At 41.8% G+C, this 25,038-nt stretch overlaps 1 protein-coding gene across 2 annotated transcripts in view; it reads right to left on the bottom strand.

Annotated features, from left to right (window-relative positions):
• Positions 1 to 23,626, bottom strand: part of srcap (Snf2-related CREBBP activator protein) — a 36,726-nt gene extending 13,100 nt beyond the window's left edge. The window contains exons 1-24 of one of the 2 annotated variants that reach the window (XM_056366469.1): positions 23,277 to 23,626; positions 20,899 to 20,975; positions 17,328 to 20,497; positions 16,419 to 16,460; positions 15,829 to 16,095; positions 14,687 to 14,872; positions 14,390 to 14,530; positions 13,969 to 14,161; positions 12,988 to 13,157; positions 12,215 to 12,308; positions 11,969 to 12,058; positions 9,679 to 9,852; positions 9,329 to 9,552; positions 8,979 to 9,156; positions 8,655 to 8,791; positions 8,281 to 8,450; positions 5,210 to 5,539; positions 4,432 to 4,618; positions 4,153 to 4,322; positions 2,330 to 2,481; positions 1,962 to 2,177; positions 1,603 to 1,767; positions 611 to 763; positions 168 to 497 (exon numbers count right to left, since the gene is read on the bottom strand). In XM_056366469.1, the coding sequence (XP_056222444.1) occupies positions 168 to 497; positions 611 to 763; positions 1,603 to 1,767; positions 1,962 to 2,177; positions 2,330 to 2,481; positions 4,153 to 4,322; positions 4,432 to 4,618; positions 5,210 to 5,539; positions 8,281 to 8,450; positions 8,655 to 8,791; positions 8,979 to 9,156; positions 9,329 to 9,552; positions 9,679 to 9,852; positions 11,969 to 12,058; positions 12,215 to 12,308; positions 12,988 to 13,157; positions 13,969 to 14,161; positions 14,390 to 14,530; positions 14,687 to 14,872; positions 15,829 to 16,095; positions 16,419 to 16,460; positions 17,328 to 20,258 (6,700 nt within the window). In that variant the 5' untranslated portion in view covers positions 20,259 to 20,497; positions 20,899 to 20,975; positions 23,277 to 23,626. The remainder of the gene's footprint in view (positions 1 to 167; positions 498 to 610; positions 764 to 1,602; positions 1,768 to 1,961; positions 2,178 to 2,329; positions 2,482 to 4,152; positions 4,323 to 4,431; positions 4,619 to 5,209; positions 5,540 to 8,280; positions 8,451 to 8,654; positions 8,792 to 8,978; positions 9,157 to 9,328; positions 9,553 to 9,678; positions 9,853 to 11,968; positions 12,059 to 12,214; positions 12,309 to 12,987; positions 13,158 to 13,968; positions 14,162 to 14,389; positions 14,531 to 14,686; positions 14,873 to 15,828; positions 16,096 to 16,418; positions 16,461 to 17,327; positions 20,498 to 20,898; positions 20,976 to 23,276) is intronic. The other variant, XM_056366470.1, reaches the window with a different exon arrangement.
• Positions 23,627 to 25,038: the final 1,412 nt, after the last annotated feature.

Below are 25,038 nucleotides of genomic sequence, written 5' to 3'. Positions count from 1 at the left end.
TGCTTCTCTAAGCAGATGGAGAATAATTGTGGATGATAGGGAAGAAAAAAAAACAATACTAAATATTAGTTGCAATAACGATGTGACCCAGTTCCACTTGTCATGTACACATACAGCCTTATGAATTATAGCTCAGAGAGAATAATTGCTCAGGCTCGTTCTCTCACCTGGCTGCTCTGTGCTTGATGAAGGAGGCTGCACTACTTTGAGGACAGGGCGAGGGGGTTGGGGCTGGTTTTGGGTGGAGCTAGGGTTTCTGGGAGGAGCTATGGTGTAGTGGGCGGTAGCGGGACCGGGGGTGCGCTGGGAAATTTGCAGTGGAGCAGTGTTTCTGACAGGGGTTGTGTTGGCATGGGCGTGCAGGGAAGGGGATGCCTGAGGAGCAACACGAGGGGAAGGGGCCACTGCCAGGGTGGGAACAGGCCCGCCCTCCTTGCCTGCTGACTGTCGCACAACGATCTTCACGACGCCGGGGCTGCTAACCATGGAGGAGGGCACTGGGGAAAAATACAAACGTATGACTTTTGAGAAACACGGCTGCATAACCAAGTGGCAGACATTTCCCTTTAAAGATAAACCTGAATGTGAAAGAGAGAAAGGGGCTTTAAACCTTGCGAGGAGGCATTATGAGGCAGGCGGTTCGCAGGGGGAGCAGTGGAGGTGTTCGCAGGGTGTGTGTTGGCTGCACTCTGGACAGACACCTGAGCAGGCTGGCTGATGAGGTGGTGCTGCACCCCACTGGACACCAGGTGCATCACATTACCTGCAGGGTGGGAGTGTGTCAGAGATAATCAGGGACTCCACATCATCACACATCATAGCCAGGTATTCCTTCACTGAACGATCAGCTTCAAATATAAATATATATATATATATATATATATATAATATATATATATATATATATATATATATATATATATATATATACAGCCGTGTTTATATATATATATATATATATATATATATATATATATATAATTAGCTCTACGTTATATATGATACATAAAACGTAGAGCTAATTAATTATGGCAAAATAAATCATTGCAATTAGTTTGTTTAATATTGTGACAAACTTGTGTTTCAGTCTTAAAACTCACAAACAATGTCATGGCAACTCTTTCCTGTATTTCTTCTTCATTTTACTCTAAATGTCTTTGTTCAAAACGCTGTTCAGCTTCAAAATGTTTAAAAAGTATTAGCCACTTTATTATTCTTGGGCTCTGCCAAACACAAAGGCAAACTTTAGCCATACTTTGTTCTCTGGCTTCAAACCAGAAGCCAAAGAATATTAAAATGATAAATCTTGATTCACTTAAAACCAAATGATCTACTGTATTAAAAATTTTAGGAATTTTTCCAGTGTTATTTCAACTAGAGCGGCCTGTTTTTACATCTTTACTTCTATGTGCATCACTTTCACTGTCAAAGATATACTTCAAAGACAACACAAATGTTTAAATATATTTACACCATTAACAATATATATAAATATACAATTATCTTACCACTGAATCCTTTAGGTGCATGAAGCAAATGTGAAATGACAGAAAAACTGAAATAAATCACCCATTTTACGTATGAGACACGTCTAACACTGACCTTGAACTGGACGTGGAGGAGCTGCTGGGACTTGGTGGATCTGGGCTCCAGACAGAGTCAGCTTGTTGCCCTGAAGCTGGAAGGTGACGGGTTTACTGCCCTGACATGACGACACAGGTCGGCCCGCCAAGGAGGCGAGCTGGGCTATGCTCACTACCTCACCAGCTTAGGAGGGAAAACAGAGAGGGGGATAAGAAACATGTTTACCAACCCAATTTACTACAAATTCAGTAGCAAATGAATTGACAATCAAATTACTGACAAATATAGTCATTAAATACTAAAAGGAGTTTAAGGAGATAATGCTTCATTAGGCAACTGATGCACAAGAAAAACTAAATGGAAAATGATGGACTTACAAGGCAACCTGGCTTGCATATCTGGACTGAGCAGAACCCTCTGGGGCATGACGCTGCTGGGGCTTGGACTTGCGTGAGCGGGAATACTGGCTGTGCAGGGAGCAGTGGGAGGCCGTACGGTCAGCACTGGCTTGGGCACGCTGGATCTCACTGCAGTTTGAGCTGCAGGATGCATGGACGGGCGGGGAGGGGGGTTGGACGCCACTGAACACACCACTAAAAAGTAAAAGAAGAAGGAAAAAAAAAAAAACACAAGGAGAAATAAGTAAGGGAAAAGTGTCGTGGACATTGGACACATGGAAAGAAAGAGATAATAAGTACTTTGGTCCAACTATGGAAACATTTGCAGTTTGATCCCGTTCACTTGCCTTGTTGAACGACAGGAGCAGGTGCAGGAGTTGCAGAGACTTCGGTTACTGGAGGAGGTCTGGGGGTCTGAGCTGCAGGGGGCACGGAGCAGGTAGGTTTGTTCATCAGAAGGACCGGCCTGTTGTCACCTTTAGGAGGCGGCTGGAACATCCTAAAACAGACAGACACACATAAATGAAAGATCAACCACTGTATTCATTTATTGGTTTACAATATGCAAGTTCTGGAAATCAGGCTAGAGCTAGCATGAGACTAAAACACAAACCAGCCCTCCCTCTCCCTACTCTCCGAGTTACTCTCCGAGCTAGCGATGTCTTTCAGATGTCTTTAATGCTAGCAGTAAACCAGAAGCGTGTTCACGTATTGATTGACAACTGTGAGCTCCCACCCCTGACTCTGGCCATCTCTGATTGGTTAGAAAGGAAAAGTTTGCTCAGAAACTTTATGATGCAGCCAGACCTAGACATATTTCCTCGTGTTGTGCGGCCAGAAGCAGGAGGAGACAGGAAACAGTGTGTGTTGGGTTGTAAATATAATCTGTTATAATATCTGCTGCTTGTTTTATTTTGCTGTGCGGTGATAAAACAAGAATATAAACAGTATTTCCTGAATGAGATGTCAGTTCCACCCCCTCTGGACATTAGACAATCTTGACATTTTGTAGGTCAAAGTTAAATCAGACTGAACTCTGCACGAAGTGAAGGAGGCGGGTCAAATCGTGATCTGAAGCTAATGTGTCTAGTCGACATGAATGGGAAGCGAATTCTGCTCTGAGTGCACCAGTACAAGAGAATATCTCAGCACTGCTGCCTGGTCAATGAGTCTACTGATTAATAATACTGAGAAAACAGATCACATTCTGTAGCTTTAATACAAATTTTACACTTGTTAAACATATGGTTTTATTACCCACTGACAACAGAACAGAGCAGAGATGGAGGTCCATCAATCTGTTTGTATATTGTTGCCAATTCAATATCTGAGTTTCGGTACTGGTATCAATTTTTTTATATTTTATTTAATATTGTATTATTTATTATTTTGTTTCTTCTGAAATACATTAGTGTTTGAGATATGCACAAATAGTGCCACTAAAACTCTGGGTAAAACTCTGATTTGATAAATATTCTCTTTTAATATCTTAAAAGAAAAATAATTCAATAACTCGATTCTACATGGACGTGTTTGAAACCAGCCCAAACATTTACTGTTTAGAGACAGACTCTTAGGTGTATGATTGAAAGGTTTGCTGATGGAGGAAGATGGAGAGAACAAATCAATTTCACTTTCACTACTTATAACTACCAGTCCATTTGGTTACCCACCTTCAGCACTATTGACAGATCGTCCAGTTTTGGTTGATTGGTGGACAGCTTAACACAGGTGACAAAGGCTAGTCCACTAACTCCTGTGCATCTTAAGAACTTAATACTGTTGTTTCTTAAACGTTGGTTTCCATGCAGAAAGCCTAGATCAGTGTTAAACTTTTCATTGTCCATTTCTTGAGGAAAATATTCAGCTAGGGAAATGACATCATTTTAGTGGGAAAGCAGAACATAAATTACCCTGATGGACCATTGTTTGTTGCCAGCTAATAGTCGGCTTTTCTTGGCTAACACACTGAGCTTTTAAATCGAGTCTGAACACACTGAGGTGACCTTTAGCAAAAGCACTTAACCCACAGAACAGTGCATGCCATTCACAAATGATAGTGTGTGTCTCTGTACTAACCAGAGGCACACTGATACAGGATCAGTTAGATTTTCTCTGCACAAATCGAGGAGGCAAAAATCTGTGAAGTATCAGTAGTTGGACTGTTTACCTGTTGACCTTCATGCGTACGGGTTTGGGTCTCGGAGGAGGTTCAGGGGACTCCATGATCTCCTGGATTAGCTGGCGGCTGACCTTGTGGCGCGGCAGGAAGACATCCGCCTGGTACCGGGACACACGGGTCTCCAAACTAACAAAGTTGAACAGCGACAGGTCGCAGCGCTGAGGACGAAAAAAGTGCATCATTTTTTTTAATGTTCATCTAAATTAATTTCAATGTGATTTTCTGACCAAATGAAATTTTTTTTTGAAGTTATTTTTAAATGCTGACCTTCAGAGGAGAGACATCCAGGGCCTCCTGCACCAGGGAGGCTGTGTGGAAAACGATGCGCTGCGTGATGAAGGGAGACTGGATGGGCCGAGGGTCAAACAGGTTGGGGTGGTTGCACACTTTGCGGAGTTGCATGAGAATGTTAATCACAGACATGAAGTGACCACTGGCCAGCGTTTCCCGTGTGCTGTGGACAAGATGGTGAATGAAGAAACTTCACTGGTAACATGAACAATAAAACAATTACCATATAGGTAAAAAAGAAGTATGTGATTACTATTTTGATAGTTGATCAATAATTTAGGTAAATTTTGAATGAAAAAAAAAAAAAATTTATTTTGTCTTATAATAAACAAATATACTGTTAGTTAAGCAAAACCAGCAATGTGAATATGTTACTTTGTTCGCTGGGAAATTATGATCAGCATTTTTCAATATTTTCTAATATTTTAGAGACTACAAGGATTAGACAATTAAATTAAGAAAATAATCTGCAAGCATTTCCAAACCTCAATTTCTTACAAATAAACTAAAAAGAAAACTCATATACTACATTCTTGGCCTGTTGTATATGCGTTTATTTGCTAACTATATTCCAAAAGACCAGAGAAGCTGGACCTCTAAGAGTAAAAGATGTTACAGGCAAAAATCTATTTTACAAAAATGTCTGCTATTTCCAAAAAGGAAAGCTTCATGAAAAGACCCAAGTAGTTTTGCTGTGTACCGGATCATCTCCAAACCCGCCTTTTGAACACGAAAAGAAAGTAAATAGACTTACGAGGCCTGTGCCATGAAGTCGTCGTAGAGGAAGCGTTGTCTCTTGGAGAGGCGGCAGCGCACCACATGCTCGTATTTCTTGGGCATCTGCTTCTCAACGTCGGCCTTGATCCTCCTGAGCAGAAACGGCCTCAGCACCTTGTGGAGCCTTTTGACTAGGCCCTCGTTGTACTCCTGACTGCCCTCGATCATCCCCGTCAGCGGGTTGGAGAACCACTCCTTGAACTCGCGGTGCGACTGGAAGACGTGGGGCATGAGGAAGTGCATCAGAGACCACAACTCCATCAGGCTGTTCTGCAGAGGAGTTCCTGTCAGCAGCAGCCGGCGGTGGCTGTTATCGGTCAGAGGAGAAGAAGAAATTTAGATAAATGTGACAAGATTTATATCATTAGGATTTTAGATGACTGAGGAGGAGAAATTCAAATAAAAAGGCATTTTCAGTGAATGGATTTCAAAGCTGTCACTTTGACACAACAATGACATCATCTTAGAAACTTTAAATAGTGAACTTGCTGTCAAAAGTTGCCTATCTACAGATACAGAGCAACATTATTGTTTGTTTTTTGTCCACCTGATAAAGTCCAATATTCCCTGTCTTTCTAGCTCTGTGTTTGGTCTCCACCAGCTCCTGAGGGAAACACCTGGCTCTTTAGCTGCTAGATGCTCCACTACATTCACCAGCTAGACTCTAATGGTGTCTGTCTGCTGTGTGGTGCTGAGCAAGCAGTGTACAGTGGCTTTTTAATTCTTTGAAAACAGCCACTGCTGCTGAACACACAGATGGGACTGAATCAAAACAGTTATGTTGTGCTAAAAGACACTAAAAAGCTCTGCAGAGGCAGGTGTTTGTAATTTACAAATGTGTTTCCTCATTTCTATCCTTAACCTTCCATGCTTGCAGTTGAAACTATACATCTCAGTGGACTTCTGTACCCTTGAGTGCAAGGTCTTGCCGTTGAGATACATTTGCATTAGGACTAATCACTGTAGTGTAAGTGCTCCTTCTCCATTTTCCCCTCTGCACCTTAAGAGAAGATCTAAGGCTGAAGCTTGTAATAATGACACTGTGTATGACAAAAATCCCACCAGTTGGACCAGGCCACCAGAAAAATGATGGCAAGTTTATCTAATTACAGTCACTCTGATAAGAAACCATGTCAAATGTTAAGATGAGCTGGTTCAGCCTTCACAGCCACACACCACTCTGGCCTGTGGATGAACAGTTTAGTGCTCCGGTGGATTTCGGGGGATGCATTCAAAGTCAAACGTGGCTAATACTGAATGACAGCATGTTTTCTACAGATGAGTGCACACTGACTTTCTGTGACAAGCAACAGCTTACAGACAGGAACGAGAGACATCCTCGAATGTGCTTGGAAGCACTACAGAGACCGAAGAGTTTTTTTTTTCCAATAAGCCTGACTAGTTTGTACAAAACCATGTGGTGCGTAATGCTTGCTTATGACACTTATTCAGATTTTCCACCCACAAACCCGACTTCCCAAAAGAATGGTGAAGAAACGATCCCCTCACTCTACTGAGTTATAATGTCATATGATGAGCAGTATACTGTATCAGTGCATGCTGCTTTTGGGGAAAATGGACATATGGATCTTTGCCAGGCTAAACCAGCAAACCATTTAGCATGGGATCCAACCAGTCTGTTCTGAAGACAAAAGTGAGACTCTTCTAAACTGCATGAGTTACTAACATCTGGACTAGATCTCCCTGTGTGAGATACACGATCAGAGCTCCTTTAAAAGTAAAACATATTTTGTTCTTGAAAATTTTTTTTAATTTTAATGGAACTGAACTTTACTCTGGAGAAATACCTCTATGTCACTCCAACAGTAACTGGACTACATTACATTTTTACATTACATTCATTTGGCTGACACTTTGGTCAAAAGCAACCATGTTTCCCTACACACATCCAGAGCAATTTGGAGTTTGGTTTGTTTTGTACGTAAAGATACAAGTTGCCAGGTATCAAACTAGTAACCATACGGTTATTTGTTAACCTGCAGCTGAGCTACTGCCGCCTGTTGTTGGATTGTCATTTATTTATTTTTATTTATCTAAGCCTCAAAGATCATTGAGGTTTCCGTCATTTGCAATGATGTGGAGATACAAACAAATAGAAATAAAATTCAAAAGAGGACAATACTCTGTGAAAACATTTGCACACTGAGGTGAAGTGGTTTGAGATCATTGTCTTGAATTGTCCAGGGGTAGTGAGCATGTTGATCTTAAGTGTGCTGCAGATAATTCCATGTGTTTGGTGCACAAGTTCAGAGTAAACCCTCGGGACTTGAAGCATAAGAGAGTTAGTAGAGCGAGTTTGTTCCTGTGTTCGAGTTCAGGATAAACGTTATATGGGGTGGTGAATGTTCAGTAAGAGCTTTATGGATGAAAAGGTGCAGGTGTTTATCATTTGACAAACTGATCTCTTTCAGCCTTATTTAACAAATCCCACTGTTCCCGTTTGTTGAAAGTGACTTAATATGAGTGACAGTATCTCACTGCACCACATTTATTAAAACCTGCTGTAGACTGAATTGTAAGAACACTGTGTTTATTTTGTCTTTGGCACATAACAAAAAGAGGATCTTTATTCCAGCAGCTCTCCTGTTTAAAGTGCAAGGACAAACTACACCAGGTATGTGTACTACAATGATGAACAATGAAGCGCTCATGCATCCTGAAGCAACAACCTTAGGACACAAGGCAGGGTTAGATCATTCCTGGCTGATCCAACTGGGCAAGTATGTATGAACCAATGAATCCACATCACTGGTGATTTGTCAGTTTGTGGACCCACTGCTCGGCTTTATATCTACTGTCCAGGCATAAGAGCGCTGTCAATCTTCTCATCCATCTCTCAGAAAGCAAATAAGCCTGAAGTATCAAACTGTTCCTTTAAAAACTGCAGTAAAAACAGTGTTGAATTCTTTGTGGTGCTTCTTAATTATGGATGTGTGAATCATCATCAATGCTACATTAATTACTCATTCAGAGCTCCACAGTCTGCACGTCTTCTTCTGAGAATATAAACCACCGAGCTCTACCGACCTGTTGAAGTTCAGCAGGCTCTGCCAGCGCTGAGACTTGAAGTTCTTGATGTTTTGAGCTTCGTCTAGGATCAGGTAGCGCCAGGACTTGCGTCTGAAGGCCTGGTGATCCTGAAGCACCAGCTTGTACGAAGTGATGCACACGTGGAACGCATTAGGCTTCGTCCAGCCCTGAGAGAGGAAAAGAGAAGCAGTGTGGTTTTCATTTGGATTTTTTTCAGTACTGACTTTTTCATATTTTTGTCCGATTTACGAAGCCAGCTGTTACGATATCTGTCAGATATATTAACTTAAAATTCAACAATTTGCCGCAACTGCTCACTGGAAATTTGCCAACTGCAGAAAAGAACAGTCCAGAGCCAATAAACTCATCACCTGTCTCTTTAGCTTTCTCTCTTTTTGGCTGCCAAAGTAGGTGAGGATTTTAAACCCAGGACACCAGCGCTTCAGCTCCATCTCCCAGTTCAGCATCACACTGGTGGGGACGATGATGAGGTGAGGGCCCCAGTTACCTAAACAAAACAGAACAAATATAATAACAAAATATCAGCAATGGAACATAAAAGAAGAAGAGAAAGAGTCCGATTACTGTATAAAAATATGAGAGACACACTCCAAAAGGATGATTACAGTGAACTAAAATGAACTACACCACTTCAAATGCTGCAGCACGAAAACAATAATGAGTCTGTCTGTTACCTTTTTCACAGGCGAGGTGAGCCAGCAGAGCAATAGTCTGGATGGTCTTTCCCAGACCCATCTCATCAGCCAAAATGCCATTTAGCTTTTTCTCGTACATGGTGACCAGCCAGTCGAGTCCAATGTGCTGGTATTCTCGTAATGTGCCGTGAAGCAGGAATGGGATGGGGGTCTTGACCTTTTATTGGGGGAAAAAAAAAGTATGAGAAAACTATGATCCAGAACTGCACAGGGTAAGATCTTTGAACTTAAACACACGAAACATTTTTCTTTTGCAGCAAGATCTGCTTAATTTGTAAAGTGTTTCCACTCATCAAAAGGCATTAAATCTATTCATCCTGAAGACTGACCTTCGTCGTAGCCAAAGTATAGCCTTTAGGCTGCAGGCTCTCTGCAGTAGCAGCAATGTGGCTGATTTCTTTCTTTGGCCGCGAGGTAGAGGAAGGTGGGCTGTGGTCTCCCTCCTTCAGCAAAACCTCCATCCCTTCATCTCCACAGTCATCATCCTCTTCTTCCTCACTCTCCTCCTCTTCTTTCTCACTGTCTTCATCCTCTGCACTGTCTCCTGGTGAATCTGAGACAAAAAAAAAAAAGAAGAAAAAAATTATTTTAGCAATAAAAATGGCAAACAATCTTTAAAAAGCAGCTCCCGCCCGTCGGTGTGTGAGATTATTCTGATTCCCTGTGAGCAGGTTATTACCTGAGGAGGAAGTGTTGCTTTCCACGTCACTCTCATCTTCTTCGCTCTCCTCCTCCTCATCCCCAGACACCTCAGAGTCAGAGCTTGCTTTAGAGCCAGATGCAGAAGGTGCCTCATAGTCTGAGGCATAAGCTCCTTTGTATTTCTCCAGCAGCTCCTCAATACTCATGTCACCTATAAGAGGAGCAGAGACATGTCAGGGTAGAAGTTTAAAAAAATGCTAAAAAAATAAATGAAACACTTTTATCTAACAGGCACATACACATTATCTATGCTGGGACAGCTCTACGATCAGTTATTAACAAAGTGAAATTAAGTAATGATATTAGCTATTTGGCTGTTATAGTGCTCATGGACCATATATTTCAGTGGTTTTGTCAACTTTATCAAAACTAAGCCTTTATTGAGGTTTGAAAATAAGTTGTCAAAGCCAAAATGAAGGACATAGAGTATTTTCATATCAAACAAAAGTTTAGCCCTGAATCACATGTTATATCTTGTTTATCTAAACACCAAAGACCTTCAGTTGTACAGCTGAGAGCTGTTATCTATTTACTCTCTGGCCATTGTGGTTGGTAGATTCAAAAACATTCAGGAGGATAAAAAACAAATTTTCCATAAAATGATTAGACTAAGCCCTGAAATACTCTGGTGAACAGATAAACAAAAACTGGAACAGTTGTTTAGACTGATGTGTTTGTTTTGCTGTAGAAGATGAAAGCTTGAACATTTGACAGTGAGAGTTGTTGAAGTTAATTCACTAATTGTGGTCCTTTTCTATTGTGTTTATTGTATTTAAATAGCACCTTTTGAAAACAGAGTTTCCAAAGTGCTTTGACAAATGAATCAAAAGCAAAGATGGTCAAAAGCAGGACAGACATACGGTAGAGTTACAGAGGGAGGACACACAATATGCTTCAGTATAAATAAGGACAGTTAGAAGGAGCAGATGCCGTATATAAACACACACACGCAAACACACACACACACACACACACATACACACGCAAACACACACACACACGCAAACACAATAAAAGCAATACAAACCAAAACACAGTAAAAGCAATAAAATGATGACATCACATAAAAGCAAGACTATAAAAATGAGTTTTAAGAAGTGATTTAAAAGAAGTTACTGCTTCTGCCTTATCTCATCAGGCAGGTCGTTACAAAGTTGAGGGGCCCTGATGGAAAAAGCACGGTCACCTCTATAAGCCTCGACTTTGGAACGGCCAGAAGGGCCTGACCCGGGGACGTAAGGCTGTGTACTGGCTCGTATGAGGTTAATAACTGTAATGTAGCTCAGGGACAGGCACCGGCTTTAAAAGTGACCAGTAAAATCTTAAAAATCAATTCTAAAACAAACAGGGAGCCAATGATGGGACGCGAAGATTGGGGTGATTTGATGTCGTATGTTATAACCAGTGACAAGCCTAGTTGCTGTAATCTGAACTACTTCTGAGTCCAGAACTGATTCTGAACTCGGCGGGAGAGAGACTTTTGATTAATGCCAGAGAGAAGGGAGCTGCAGTGGTCCAGTCTTGAGAAAATTAATGCCAGAACGACTTTTATTTGATCATGTTGTCATGAGATGATGGGTTCGATTTTGGAGATGAATTTTTTGGGGAAGAAGCAGAACTGGACAACTTTTTTGATGTGGTGGTAAGATAAGGTGTGAATCAAACAGTACTCCAAGATTTTTGGCAACAGGTAGAACATTCGTGGTCCAGAGCAGCTAGGCTTTCTGGGTCATCAGGTTTTAGTGGAAGGTATATGTGTGTGTCATCCGCATAGCAATGGAAAGAGATTTTGTGCTATTGGATAACTTGGCCAAGTGGAAACATGTAAATTGGGAATAAAATTGGACCTAAAATTGAACCTTGCGGTACACTACAGGTAATGCAAGTTGGGGAAGATGCATGATTACCTACGGTGACCGAATAGGTTCTGTCTAAAAGGTAGGAATAAAACCAACTAAGTGCACTATCCTTAATGCCAACACAGCTTTTCAGGCGGACAATTAAAATGGTATTGTCTACTGTGACAAAGGCTGCACTTAGGTCTAAAAGAATTTAAAAATTGCGCTTTGTCCTTGGACAGCTGCTAAAAATGTACACACAGCACTCAGCGCTTATATGAATCTCTACTGTATTGTGAGTCCAACCATAGTTGATGCATGACACATAACAGACAACTTCAAAGCAGCGCACAAATTAACAACAAGAGGCTCCTCGACAAGAGTGGTGACTCTTTCTGTTTTATGCACCAATATGGGAAAAGCACCTACCTTCTTTGGCCAAGTCGTCCAGTTCCTCTGCGTGATCCACATTTCCTTCTACCTTCTCTTGGGCTGCGATCGTATCCTCCTCATCCTCAGCTGAAAATCAGAGGAAACAGAAAACAAATATTAGACCACTATTGGACATATATTTCAAGGCATTGTAAGAAAACACTGGTGCAATGTCTTAATCTTATTTCCAAGATATGTATAACTGCAGCTTGTACCACAACTTTTTTTTACCCCACTTCTTACCATCTTCTTCATTGGCAGTGAATTCCCCATCTTCCTCTTCCTCCTCTACTGATGAAGAGGTCTCATCAGAGCATTCTTCCTCTGAGCCTGAGTCCTATGTAACGCAATGATTCAGAGATTAAATGACATGCAAACATCTGTGGTCTGTATTCATTTATTTATGTATTCAAAGGTAATGAGAACAGTCCTAGCAGTTAAAAATAGACCACACCAGCCATAAGAGTATCTGACCATTAAAATCAATTATATTTGATATATTTATTATAATCTTCAAAGTCTAAACTTTGTCATTTTATTGAGGCAACTACTAATAAAAAGTCTTATTAGAAACAGTTTTGCACATTTTGTTTACAACTGCAATATTTGCAATTACCATCAGTCATGTTATTTGCCTCATCCACATATTTCTCACCATATTTTAGCACTAACAGCAGTTAGTTTGATGATTGTCATGATAATATTGTTAAGGATATATCTGGTCACATTAATAATAGAGTGACAATTTTCATAGCGGCACCTCCCTAATAGATATTGTACATGAGACAGTCTGTGTGATCATTTTAATGTTCTTTCCTTTCACTTGCAACACCTGTGTGATTTAACATGCGAAATCAACAAAATGAAATATTGTTTAATAACAAAACACAGAATTTCCCAGTAAGAACGTCTGACTCCCTCAGGTTTAATTCTTCTCTTCTTAGTATGTGCTTGTGTTTCAATGTGCTGATCAGTCGGTAATAAGTAGGAAACTGAAGTAATACATAGGTTTGTACCTGTGGCAGTTTGAGGGTGCTGAGTAACTGGTCCAGCGGCAGCATGCCCTCCTCCTTCAGCAGTTCAATCTCCCTCCGATGGCTCTCAGCGTCATTGCCCTCCTGCTGCTCCTCCACCTCTATTGTCTCCTCATCATCCTCCTCTTCACATGGAGGCTCAAAGTCTCTGTCTGCATAAAGAGAATAGATATTTGTGCTGAAAAAAATGTTTCCTTCCTACACTGATATAAATTGGGGAAATCCAAAGACTTATTGAATCACAGATAATCACAGTGTGTCTTGTATCTCGATTGATTGGGTTCATAAGGTATCACACAAACGCTCAACAGCAAGGTTTCAACCACATGTTCTAAATCCAAGAAATACTTCAGAAAGTCATTTGGTTCAATCAGAGGACGTTCTCTAGATGTATGTGCGTCAATGACAGAGTTTCTTGGTAGATAAGGACACTGTGTTTGTACTTCAAACTAAAATGAAGGTGGGACCTGGACTACTGACTCACAGACATTAACCACTTCCTTCCTCTACTGAGCAAACCCTTAAACTGAAGTCACTGTTCCCCTCCACCTTTTAGCAGTCAACCACCACTGGTAACAATGGCAGCAGACCAGTCCGACCAGTTTGACAAGTCTAACGCCTGTTGGTTGCAGAGCTGGATACGGTACCCTAAGACATGTTTTATTGCTCTTACATCATCTTGGTGCCAGGATGCATCAGAGCTCAGGTAACCGGGCAGACTTTACACAGATATATGAGAACATGGTGGATTCTCTCACAGATACAACAACCTTGACAATGAAAAACAGCTTTTTGTTTCCATTTTAGCTCTAGAAGCTTAAGAAGATTCAGTCATTGGTGTGTAGCTATGACAACGTCCCTGTCTGAACCAATGAATCAGCTCTGAAAGTACTTTCAGTACTATAACACTGAGACAGTACACTCTCTTTATTTTATTTATTTTTTTAAAAAAGAACTTCTCACCATCCTCATCAGCGGTAGGAGGCAGGGATTTTTGGGGAGTCACAGGGACAGTTTCAGCGGGCCGGGTGGGTGCGAGTGACTTGCTGAGGAGGTCTGAGTATTTCTCTGTCTGGCCAACAATGAAATCCAGCTGAAGGTCCAAAGCCTTCTTCCTCTTTTCCTCCAATCTGGACTGCTGCTTGTACTGCACCACCTTTATGGACAAGACAAGACACCACATCTTTTAAGACTGGATGAATTTTATTTTGTAATTTCAAGCAAAGCTACAATAAAGCCCGAAAGAAAAATATAAAATAAGCAGTTGATAAATTCACTTGTTGAGTCTGAAACACTCAAACACACATCATGATCCTTTCAGACTCCACAGCTGAACACTGAATCAGAATGTTTTGTTTACTCAGCCTCTGTGAATCATCTGTACCTTCTCAACACTGCTCCAGAAAGCCCGGACCTCCTTTGCAATAGAAGATGCAACTCTTCTGATTTTAGCGTGCTCGTCTCTCTTGGCTTTTTCCTCTTTTTGCCTCAGCTCCTCGTGGTGTCGCATCACCATTCGTACCACCTGATAACACATCGACAGAACATATAGAGTTAATATGATCAGATCTACAGTAGAAGCAAAGAAAATACCTCATCCTCCAGTCAAGCTAATAAAAACATGAGGTTCAAATAATTACATTTACACATGTGAAGGTATGTATGCGTGATGATTACATACCTTTCTAGCCACACCTCTCTTCCACCGCCTCTCTTGGGCAAAGTCAGCAGAGAGCCACTGCATCTCCTCACACAGGTAATCCCAGTGAACTTTGGGTCGCGGCGGCTCCGTCAGGCGGGTGAGACGCTTCATCGACCAGAAGCCCTCTCGCTTCAATGCCTGGGTTCGATGCTCGATGTCGGCTTCCTACGGGGACACGATAGACAAAACCACTCGGTGAATCCTGCCGGCACATTAGTGTGCTACAATAGTGTTTCTGAAACTGTGTGAAAAAAGTCTACAATTCGGAAGCAAATAACAAATGGCAAAAAAAATATTTTTGTGATAACATTAGTTTATAATACTGATATATTAAAAGGCAGAACTCCACCACAAGGTCTCCATGCAGCATCAGGAGAGTAACTGGCAACTATTTTGACAATCAATCAATAGTTTCCGTCATTTTTCAAGCAAAAACTGTGTAAAATGTCAAACATTTGCAAATTTCAGCCTCTCAAAAGAGAATATTTGCTGCTTTTCTTTACAAACTGAAAATTTTTGGACATGGACTAATCAATTAATTGGCAGATTATTTAATAACGCATAATAACGCAGCCCTGGTACTCACATATTTTTCTCTGCCTTTTTCCTGTTTGTTAGACAGCAACTTTTATCAAGACCAATTTGTTTAACTGCTTCTTAAGGTTTCATATTGCATTTCAGTGGACCACAGACACAAGTGAATGGTTTGGCGCACAGTGAACTGGAGTAAGTGACTAAAAATAGGGCTTCCCTTTCTATTTATTGACTCAAGAATCAATTCCAAATTCCAAATCATGACGCCATCAATCAAATCAAATCAAATCAAGAGATTCCCAAATAGACTCTAAAAAAAAAAAAAAAAAAAAGAGTGGCAGAGTCAAGGGTCTTCACACAGTATTTTTGTTGTATTTTCACTGCTGTGTTCTGCATAGCTCTCAGTCAGCGTGCTCGTCAGTATAATCCAACGGGGCATAGACAAAGGAAGGCGGGGGAGCCATCAGAGCTCAGGGTCTTAGGAATGACGCCCGAGGGACACTGACAGCATTTTGTGGCATCTCAGACCACCTGTGGAAAAATGTCATATTTAGATTTCTCAGCACACTATTTCTTAAATCACTCACATGTTTAGCCAGTTCTGCCATGTCCGTGTGACGCTCTCCGCGGGATCGCTGAGGCGTCTGATCAGGAGGGGAAGAGGACAAACTGTAGGCACCGACAGAGGAAGGAGAGACGAACTTGCCGTGCGGACCCCGGAGAGGTGAGGACCTCTCCCGTCGTGGTGTGGACCAATCGCTGATGGGTGAGGGTCCGGGGTAGGAGGAGGAGGAGGTGGAGGGTGAGACAGGAGATGAATTCACGGTGACCCTGTCCGCGATCCACTGCCGCACCTAAAGGCCAAAGGAGGAGGATGAAGAGGACATAAACTGATGAAGGGGAAAGCAGTGCTATTAACTAAGGTAAAAGCCACATGCATGAATTAGTTTAGAGCGAGTGTTTAAGAAGCAAATGCTGACATGCTCCAGAATCAGGTGACTCTTCTGTCAGCTTTCCTCTCATGCACAATTGCAATCATAATATAGCTGAAGTCAAGGAAAAGCCTTCTTAAGTCAAACTACTCCACGTCATTAACAGTGACAGTGCCCGACTAGGATGTGCTTGTGAATGTCCTGGTGAAGGGAGCCTATCTGGGTGTCTCTCCACCACCACTTACCTTAAGGAACAGTGCCTTTCTGTCTGTCCTGCTCTGTCCATGCTGGAAAACACACATGGCTTAGCATGCGGCCAACTTAAAGAAATAAAATCACTAAGTAATAAACAAATAAAACTGTTCACACCAGTTACATCAAATATGGGCTACATGCAGAAAGATGGGTAGAATAGTGGACCGGTGACAGTAAAAACATGCCAGCATACCTGATGAAACATAGAAGCATATAATCACATGGTGGGTTTATCATTGTGTAATAGCAAATATTACTTTTGCTTTCAGCCAAGATGAATTCTCTTTTTAAGTTCAGTGCTGATTTTACCACTCACTAAATTATTTCTTACACTCAAGCACAAGCACACAGCTACAGTGTGACACATCAGCACAGCCTAACAATGTTTTATTTGTTATGCAAAAGAAAACTGACCAATTCTTTAGCTCCTGTGTGGAGACGCTTTAGTGTGGCATTTAATATATCGTTCAGATTAGAAAGTAAGATCAACTTTGCCCAAAGGTTGAGGGGAGAGACAGTGAGGAACAACTAGTAAACACATTTTAGTGTCATCTTAATCAGAGTTGACAAGACGCCCTGGTACAGATTTTACATTTATCAACACTAGATCATCACTACCATACCACTACTATTAACACCACGCTTCATCTCTGCTCTTGTTTAATGGAGCTGCTATATCTTAGTGTTTAGGGACAAATGATTCACTATGTCATGTTGTTTAGCTTTACTTCTCATGATGCTTAGACCAATTTTCAAATCCATATCTATTGTTTTCCCGCCTCTGGAGCCACAATGCTGCCAAAACTTTCTTTCCTCTTTCTGTCCTACTCTATAGCTCTCTCAGTTTTGGATAAAAATCAATTAATAAACAGATATCCCATATTCTTCATTGAACATACCTTGTGTGACGAGCTGGGAGTGGTTATTTCGCTTTCTGTTTTGTCAGCGTCGGGTTCTTCGTCGCTGCCTTCCTCTGGACTGCTAACCTGTCCTGAAGTGACTTCCTGAGCCTCCGTTTCTCCCGCGGGCTCATCCTGCTCCATGTCCTCACTCTCGTCCTCCGCGTAGAGGGAGTCAGGTTGGCTGATGGGGTTATTGGGACTGGTGGGTGTTGCACTGTCCCCTTCCACCAACGTTGTGAGCACGTGAAGGGTGTCAGGGGTTGTAGGTGGGGTGGCGCTGGTGGGTGCGACAACATCTTGGGACACGGCTTCACTTGCTGAAGTTTTAGTAACGGTTAAGGCCTCTTTATCAGATTTACTTGTGGGGGTGACAGACGCAGGTGTGATGTTACCGCTCATCGTAGGCTGCTGCACCTTTACAGGCACCGCCGCCGTCACTGAATTTTTACTGACGGAGCACTGCACCTGATCTTTCTGGCTGCTAAGAGCCACAGACGCACATAAAGAGTCTGCTGCTGAGACAGTTTGGGGAAGGCACTCCTCAGACATTGTGCCAGGCCAAGAGCTGTGGGCATTGGCCAGCTTGCCGGCCGCATTCTGTTGCTTGGACACCTGTGCCAAATGGGAGGGTGGGTGTTTCAGGGGAGGAGTTTCTCCCGGTTTGAGAAGGAGCAGCTTTGGATTTATAATACTAGAGGAAAGAGTGGTGCGGAAAGCGCCTGGGTTGGTTTCTGCGGGCACGGCAACATTCTGAATATTCTGGGATGGAGTCTCTGTCAAAGCGGGGGTTTCTTTGGTCCCTTCAAGTGAAGAAACACAGGCCTCAGGCTTTGTGGCACTTACAACAGTGACTCCTGGGGTCTGAATTAGGGAGGGCTGTTTTTCTACATGAGAAACATGCACTGAAACAACATCGGACAATTGCATCCCTATGTCCTCGCCAGTAACCACTGGGGATATGAGAGATAACGAACCAGCTGTTGCTTCTGCTTCCTGTTTTTGGGGAGCTGTTTGAATTACAAAAGAATCACTCACCTCTGTTTGGTCTGAGACTGCTGCACTGACCTGTGAACAAGTTGTCACAATTTGTGCACTGGCGCCTGTCTCTTCAACAGTGAATGAGTCAGATGTAACAGCAGCTACTTCAACTAAACAAACCTCACTCGAGTTTGCCACTTGAACAGCTTGGTTAGCATCTAATACCAAATGCTGTCCGACAGCAGCTACCCTCGTGTTCTGTATGGATAAATTATGAGAAGTATTGTTAGCTTGCATTTCATTTGCATCCTGTGATGAAGGCAAGGGCTGCTGGGAAATGATGACAGTGTCGCTTTCACTTATTGTGTGAATAGATGGTCCAAGGTGCAGTTCTAGGTCCTGTTTGACAGTATACTCATCAGAATTTTCTAGTAACGCGTTGAATAGGTTCACCTCGTATCCCGGAGAGTGAGGCATCTGTGCACTACTAGTGGCACACACCGTTTCCTCAGCAACCTCCTCCACCAGGCCGCAAAACTCATACACCTCCACCGGCTGTGAGACTAACTCCATATCTGACTGAACCCGCTCTTCGTACAGCTTTGGTTCTCCAGTAGAAAGTTCATTAACGATGGCAGCTTCACAGACACTACCGTCCTCTCGTTGTAGCAGGTAACTCTGATTCAGGTGCATGCCGGACCACTCCTCGCTGATGTGAGCCTCCTCCCTGACAACCACGATTTCTTGAGCCTCGGCAAGTTCAGCAACCAGCGACGTTTCTGTTGTGGTGAGTTGATCGGAGGGATGAGATGTTTCAACCACCTGCCCCGCCTGCAGTGAGACAACTATGCCTGTGTCAAACAGAGGGGGAACAGCGCAGGGTTTTGGGGAACTCTCCTGCGTGGAAGAGCACTCTGGCAGCGTTGTGAAGTCAGATGAGGAGGTGTCAGTTTGTTCTTCCCTTGTGCTACTCTCCACCTGCTCTCCTTCAAGGCGATCACAGCTCCTCTGGATGTCGCCGGCTGTGTCGCTGGACGCTGAGCTTTCGTTTCCAAAAGTGTATAATCCGTGAAGTGTTTCTCTTGCCTTTGTGGTCTCAAGTATTTCAGCTGGGGGAGGTTGTGTTTCTCTGTGAGAAGTTTCAACAAGCACTTTAACATCCTCAAATGTCTCAACTGACTCCAAAGAATTTGCTGTCTGAGATTCTCTGGCATCATTTGAGATCTCCTTGATGATGTTAGGCTGTGTTTGTGACAGGTCAGTTTGTTTAATCTCACTACTGTCAGAGGAGGGTACGGGGAGCGGAGATGATTTTGAGTCCTGGTGACCGCCTGCTTGCCACGCAGCACCTGACGGAGGTATATGGCTGCCTTGATTTGCGTGGACAAGAGAGTCCCTGTCAGACTGCTCCACAACCCCATGTTCTGTGCTGTCTTGGAGTTCAAAACCAACACCTGATTGTGGGACAGGAGATGAGGTTGTGAAACAGATTTGAGATGGGGGTTGTGGGAGAATATTTTCGCCTCTCTGCTCTTTTTCAGCAAGTTCCATGTTCGTTTCAGTTTCTGGTTTATATTCCAAACTGACGGACTGTTTCTCCTTTGTCCCCGCAATAACCACAAGTCCAGCACCTTCTGCAAGTGGCTGAATCTCGTTCGTCTCACTGTTTGAGTGCCTTTTCTCTTTATCAGTTTGTGACCCGTATTGCAACTTTTGCACTGTGCTGTCGATCTGTATATCTGAGGAGAGAGGAGGACAAAGGGGAGCTTGAAGCCTTTGCATCTCAGCAGAGGAACTACAGTCCTCTGTGAGGGATGTTGGCGAGGATCTCGCAACTCCAACAACTTCGGAAACGCTCTCCTCAGCTGGGACTTCTTCTGAGACACTGTCCTTAGAGTTGCTTCTGATCGGGAGAGTCTCAGGCAACGATGTTGGAGGGTCGTTCTCCATGCCGAGGAATGCTGAGTCGTTGCTCTCCGGCAATGGCACAGTGGACGGATTGGTGAACGGAGGGACTGGGCGGGGGGCAGCTGCGACCGGCTGCGGGGCATGCCGAGGTGACTCCCCAGCCACATTCTGTGCAGCCTGGGGGTTGCCACCCAGCAAATCCACAGCCGGAGAGGCACGCTGCCGCACCGCCTCCTCCCCAGAGCTTCCTTCCTCTGTGATGCCCCGGCTACACACTGCACCTGCAGGTGAAACATGTTGTTAACAAAGTGTCTGTACAAAGTGGGTAATTTATTGAAACACTAAAAACGAACAGGGACATGAAAAAGTAACTCAGCACAAATAAATAAATCTTTAGGAGGAAAAATGGGTAGTCACAGTGATGTTGCTGTATGCTTTTTTGTTTCTTTTTTAATTCATATACAGGACATTGTATTCTCCTCACCGCCTACCAGCCATCGACTCACTGTCTTACAAAAGACATGGAGGCACAGCATACATCCAGTTCTAGGTCAACATCATTTTTATAGCAAATACTCAACTTAAAGTTAAAGAAAAAAAATAAGCAAGTCATCACCAAACATTGGACATAATATTACATTCAGAACTGACCAGACAAATGTGCAAAGCAAAAACTTCTCACCTGTCTGTGGTGTGAGACACAGATCTTCTGTGCTTTCTACTTCCAGGATGCTGAAATTAGGGTCCCCTCCACATATTCTGAGGGAGAGAAAAAAAAGAACGGAATGGTAACTTCATTACTGAAATCAAGTGAGCTATTTAAGTACTGAACTTGCCACAATACACAACTATGCAGTTTTGGAACGAAACTAAGTACATTTACTAAAGTACTGAATTTAAGTACTTTTACTTTGTAATTTCTTTTCATGCAACTGCATTTTGCAAGGAAATACTGTACTTTTAATGACAGCTTTAGTTACAAGTTGCTTTACAAATAAAGATTTTGCTTACAATCCCCATGAATTTATTATAAAATGTGATGCTTTGTTATAAATATATATAAATATTTCAAATTAGACAAAACAAAGCATTGGGACATATCACTTTAGGCTCAAGATAAATGTCACCATTTTCAGAACTTTTACAAAACAAGCAATTCATCAATTAATCAAGAAAATGATTGGGAGATTAATTCATAATGAAAACAATGATTTGTTGCAGTCCTTTGCAAAATAGTTATTACCTCCACCTCAACCAACTACAATAATGAAATCCTGTGCTTGTGTAATCATAGTCTCATAATATATAACAGTCACAGGGGGGATTTTTCTGCATTGAGTACTTTTACTTTTAATGCCTCAAGTTTATTTCCCAGATTATATTTACATACTTCTACTCAAGTAAGGGATTTGAATACTTCATCCAATGCTGCAGCTACGAGGATAACAACAGTGACTTTTACAATAAAGGATCTAAAGCTAAAATGAATTTAATAAGATATGCAATTAGTAAACAAATATATTACAATGTGTAGGACGATGAGTAGCATGTCACGTCACGAGATAAGAAGCAGCAACAGCAACACTCAGGGAGCTAGGCTAGTCAACTTGTGCTAGGACTGTAGCTGGTGTATGTGGCCGTGTTTGAGTGGGTTATCTTGCAGCAGTAATAAAAAATTACTCCATGAAGCTGCATTAAACGGTAGCCAGCTCCAAGTTGCATTTGCTGCAGTCGCCCACAGGAAGGTGTTAGGAATTCTGCAACATGCGCTCTCAAGCTAAAAGCCGGTGACCAAACGCGCGGGCCTCCAGTCATTCATTTTATGTTCTCTTAAATGTACATTTTATTCATTGTAGCTGGTGGTAGTTTTCTTGGACTTGTGGATAATTGTCTACCTTGAGAAAATAAATCTTTCTGCAGTAGTCATGTGTGCAGCGGCTGCGTGGATGAAAAGATGAAATATGAATCGACTTTTCATTCCTACCAGAGTGGTAATTGGATCGTTTTTTAATAAAAGCCACACAGTTAACTGGTTAACGTTAACGCCTAACGTTACCGGTGTTACGTCGAAGTCTGTTTCCCCCTTGAATAGTGTCCCCTGAACCGTTGCCCTGTGTGGTTAGGGTTACGTTAGATTAGGTTATTGGTTAGGCGCCGGACAGGTAACTGTTTCAGGATTAGAGTAAGGTTGTCTTGAGGTTATAAGCATCGCAAAAAGCGACTCGGTAGAGACAGGGATAAACCAAGGTTCAGGTTGTGGTAATGGGGAAAAACTAATCGATGAGGGAACGTATTTCAACACAAGACCGGTTTGGCTAGTGTGGTTAGCTAGCTAACGTTAGCTCCCACAATAACACTGCTTGGGTGGCACTGCTGCTAACTAGCAAGCTGGAAGAGTTAGTAGTAGGGTGCGTTCATTTGATGCGCAAGCGCCACATCCCACCCGCAGTTATGTAATGCTCCGGCTTGTAAAGGAGCCTGTATATTTATGCCGACACATTTACCAAGTTACTTCACAGGGAGACAAAAACACCCGAAAAGTTGCATTAAAACCCGCTTCTGCATGCACTACAGAGGGGGACAATCACTCGTGACGTCATTGCGTGGGGTCAAATCTCTTTTAACGAAAATAAATTAGTTTAAAAATATTAAAATACAAGCCCTAACAACTATTAATTTCTATCCAAATATACAAAAGGCAATTAAACAATGTTCCAAAGTTCCATATAAATTTTGCAATGATTACACGGGGGATTTAGGGGGACCCGCACTGTCCCACCAAGACTGGCTCTTTAGAAGCGACTGCAAGGAAATGGTACTTTAATCGCAATTTATTTTGCTAAACGCAGTTTAAATTGTTGTTGTGAACTTCTATTTCGCCGCCCTGTCTTGGTTCAGTGTAGTGTCTACAAATTGCAATACAGTCCATTCAAAATATACCACCAAGTGAAATGCAGTCTGATTGTGTCCCGCCGTCTGTCTGAGCCCCCCTCAAGTACCCCCGTTACTTCCTCCTTGCCCCCCTCCCTCTCAAGGCCGCCATCTTAAGTTCCCACCTACCTGAAATTTCCGACCAATTTTCTTTTACTAAATTCTCGTTGAAGGAGTCGTCATCCACGTAAAATCGCACTCAATCCGTAATGCCAATAATCCAAACTTTCTCCCGGTACCCAACGAGGTACCACTAGGTCTGTGGGAAGAAGTTAAAATACGGACCGGGAGAGACTGGGTTTCGGCGCAGAATGTAGCGGTCGCGGGGAGGAGACTTTACGCAGCGAAATGGTGGAGGATCGCTGCTGCTGACAAAGTACTGAACACCGGGAAATCTCGCGAGATATGGACAAGCGCGCCACTTGAAATTTTGATATTTCTGACTATTTGTACGTTATTTACCGACCTTAGTGAGCGTAAAACTATGAATAAGTAATATTTTTCTTCTTTGTCACAGGCACAATAAAGGCCAACAATAAAATATTGTAATTGTAATCATCTTATTTCCACTTTTAGATTAACATTTTTTAAATCACTCGAACAATTATTTTAACATGATTGTTTACAAGTCATGTCTTTACGCGTCATTCTGTACCAGATATATGAGTAGTTTTTGTAGTCATTTCGTTTGATCATTGAGTGACAAAGAGATGGTGATTAATCTAGGTATAAGTTATGTTGTGTTTTATGTTCAAAGGACCTCAACATTTGAGGCATTATGATATGTAAACCTCTTTATTGTAGGTAAAACCCATGGTGAATAGGTGTAATACTTTTTTTAATTCCATGTCAGGATATAGACCTGAAACATTAGTTGATTAATTATCAACAGAAAATTAACTATTTTGATAATAAATTATTTTTATTAATAATCTAATAAGATTATTTTTTTAAAGCAAAAATGGCAGACACTTGCTGGTTCCAGATTCTCAGATGTGAGGATTTAAGGCTTTTCCTTTCCATACAAGACAGTAAATGAGTATCTTTGTGTTTTGGACTGTTGGTCAGATAACTCAAGACGCCATTTTGTCATTTTAATGAAGCCACAAATTATGCTTTTGGATAAATTTATGATCAAAGGATCTGGACATTAGATTATGTAAGACCTCCTAATTCTTAATAAAACCCAGGGGAAGTACGTGGAATACTTTCCTGTTCATTTCCTTTAAAATTTAGGATTTGGAGCTAAAACAATAGTCAATTTCAAATTTGATTAGTCAATCATAGAAAATTTAATTAAACCATCTATTTTAATAATGTATTTATTGCCTCAGCCATTTTTAAAGCAAAATGACAAAACATTTGCTGGTTCCAGCTTCTCTTCTTATTCTTTTGTCCTACATGATAGTAAACTGAATGTCTTCAGTTAGTCAGATAAAGCATGCACTTTTACACCATCAACTTGGGCTCAAGGACACTGTAAGTGGCATTTTCACTATTTTCTCACACTTTACAGATCACACTAATGATAAATCAAAATAATTTTCAGATTAATCAATCATAAAGAAAAAAAAATTAATTGTAGCCCTAGTAGGATTGTTACGGTAACAGTTATTTCAGATTTTCTTTATGGTCTGTTTGGATAATGGATACTTACTTCATCCTAAGGGGAAATTCAAGTGTCAATGATAATCTGTCACACCGTGTAAAAGGAAGCAGCTCAACTGAGATATTAAGTATAAAATATCACATTTAATAAAGCTAAAACAAAATAACTGGCCATTTTTAAAAATAAAAACCCCCAAATTCCACGGCCATAGCTCCTAAAATGTAAAATGTGCTTGTTTTCATACTCTTCTGATATATTTGGCCTTTGGATTCTAAATATGTC

This window comes from Seriola aureovittata, chromosome 21 (genome assembly GCF_021018895.1).
Source record: "Seriola aureovittata isolate HTS-2021-v1 ecotype China chromosome 21, ASM2101889v1, whole genome shotgun sequence".
NCBI lineage: Eukaryota > Metazoa > Chordata > Actinopteri > Carangiformes > Carangidae > Seriola > Seriola aureovittata.
Note: the sequence above shows the minus strand (reverse complement) of the source record. Positions and strands in the feature narration are given on the sequence as shown.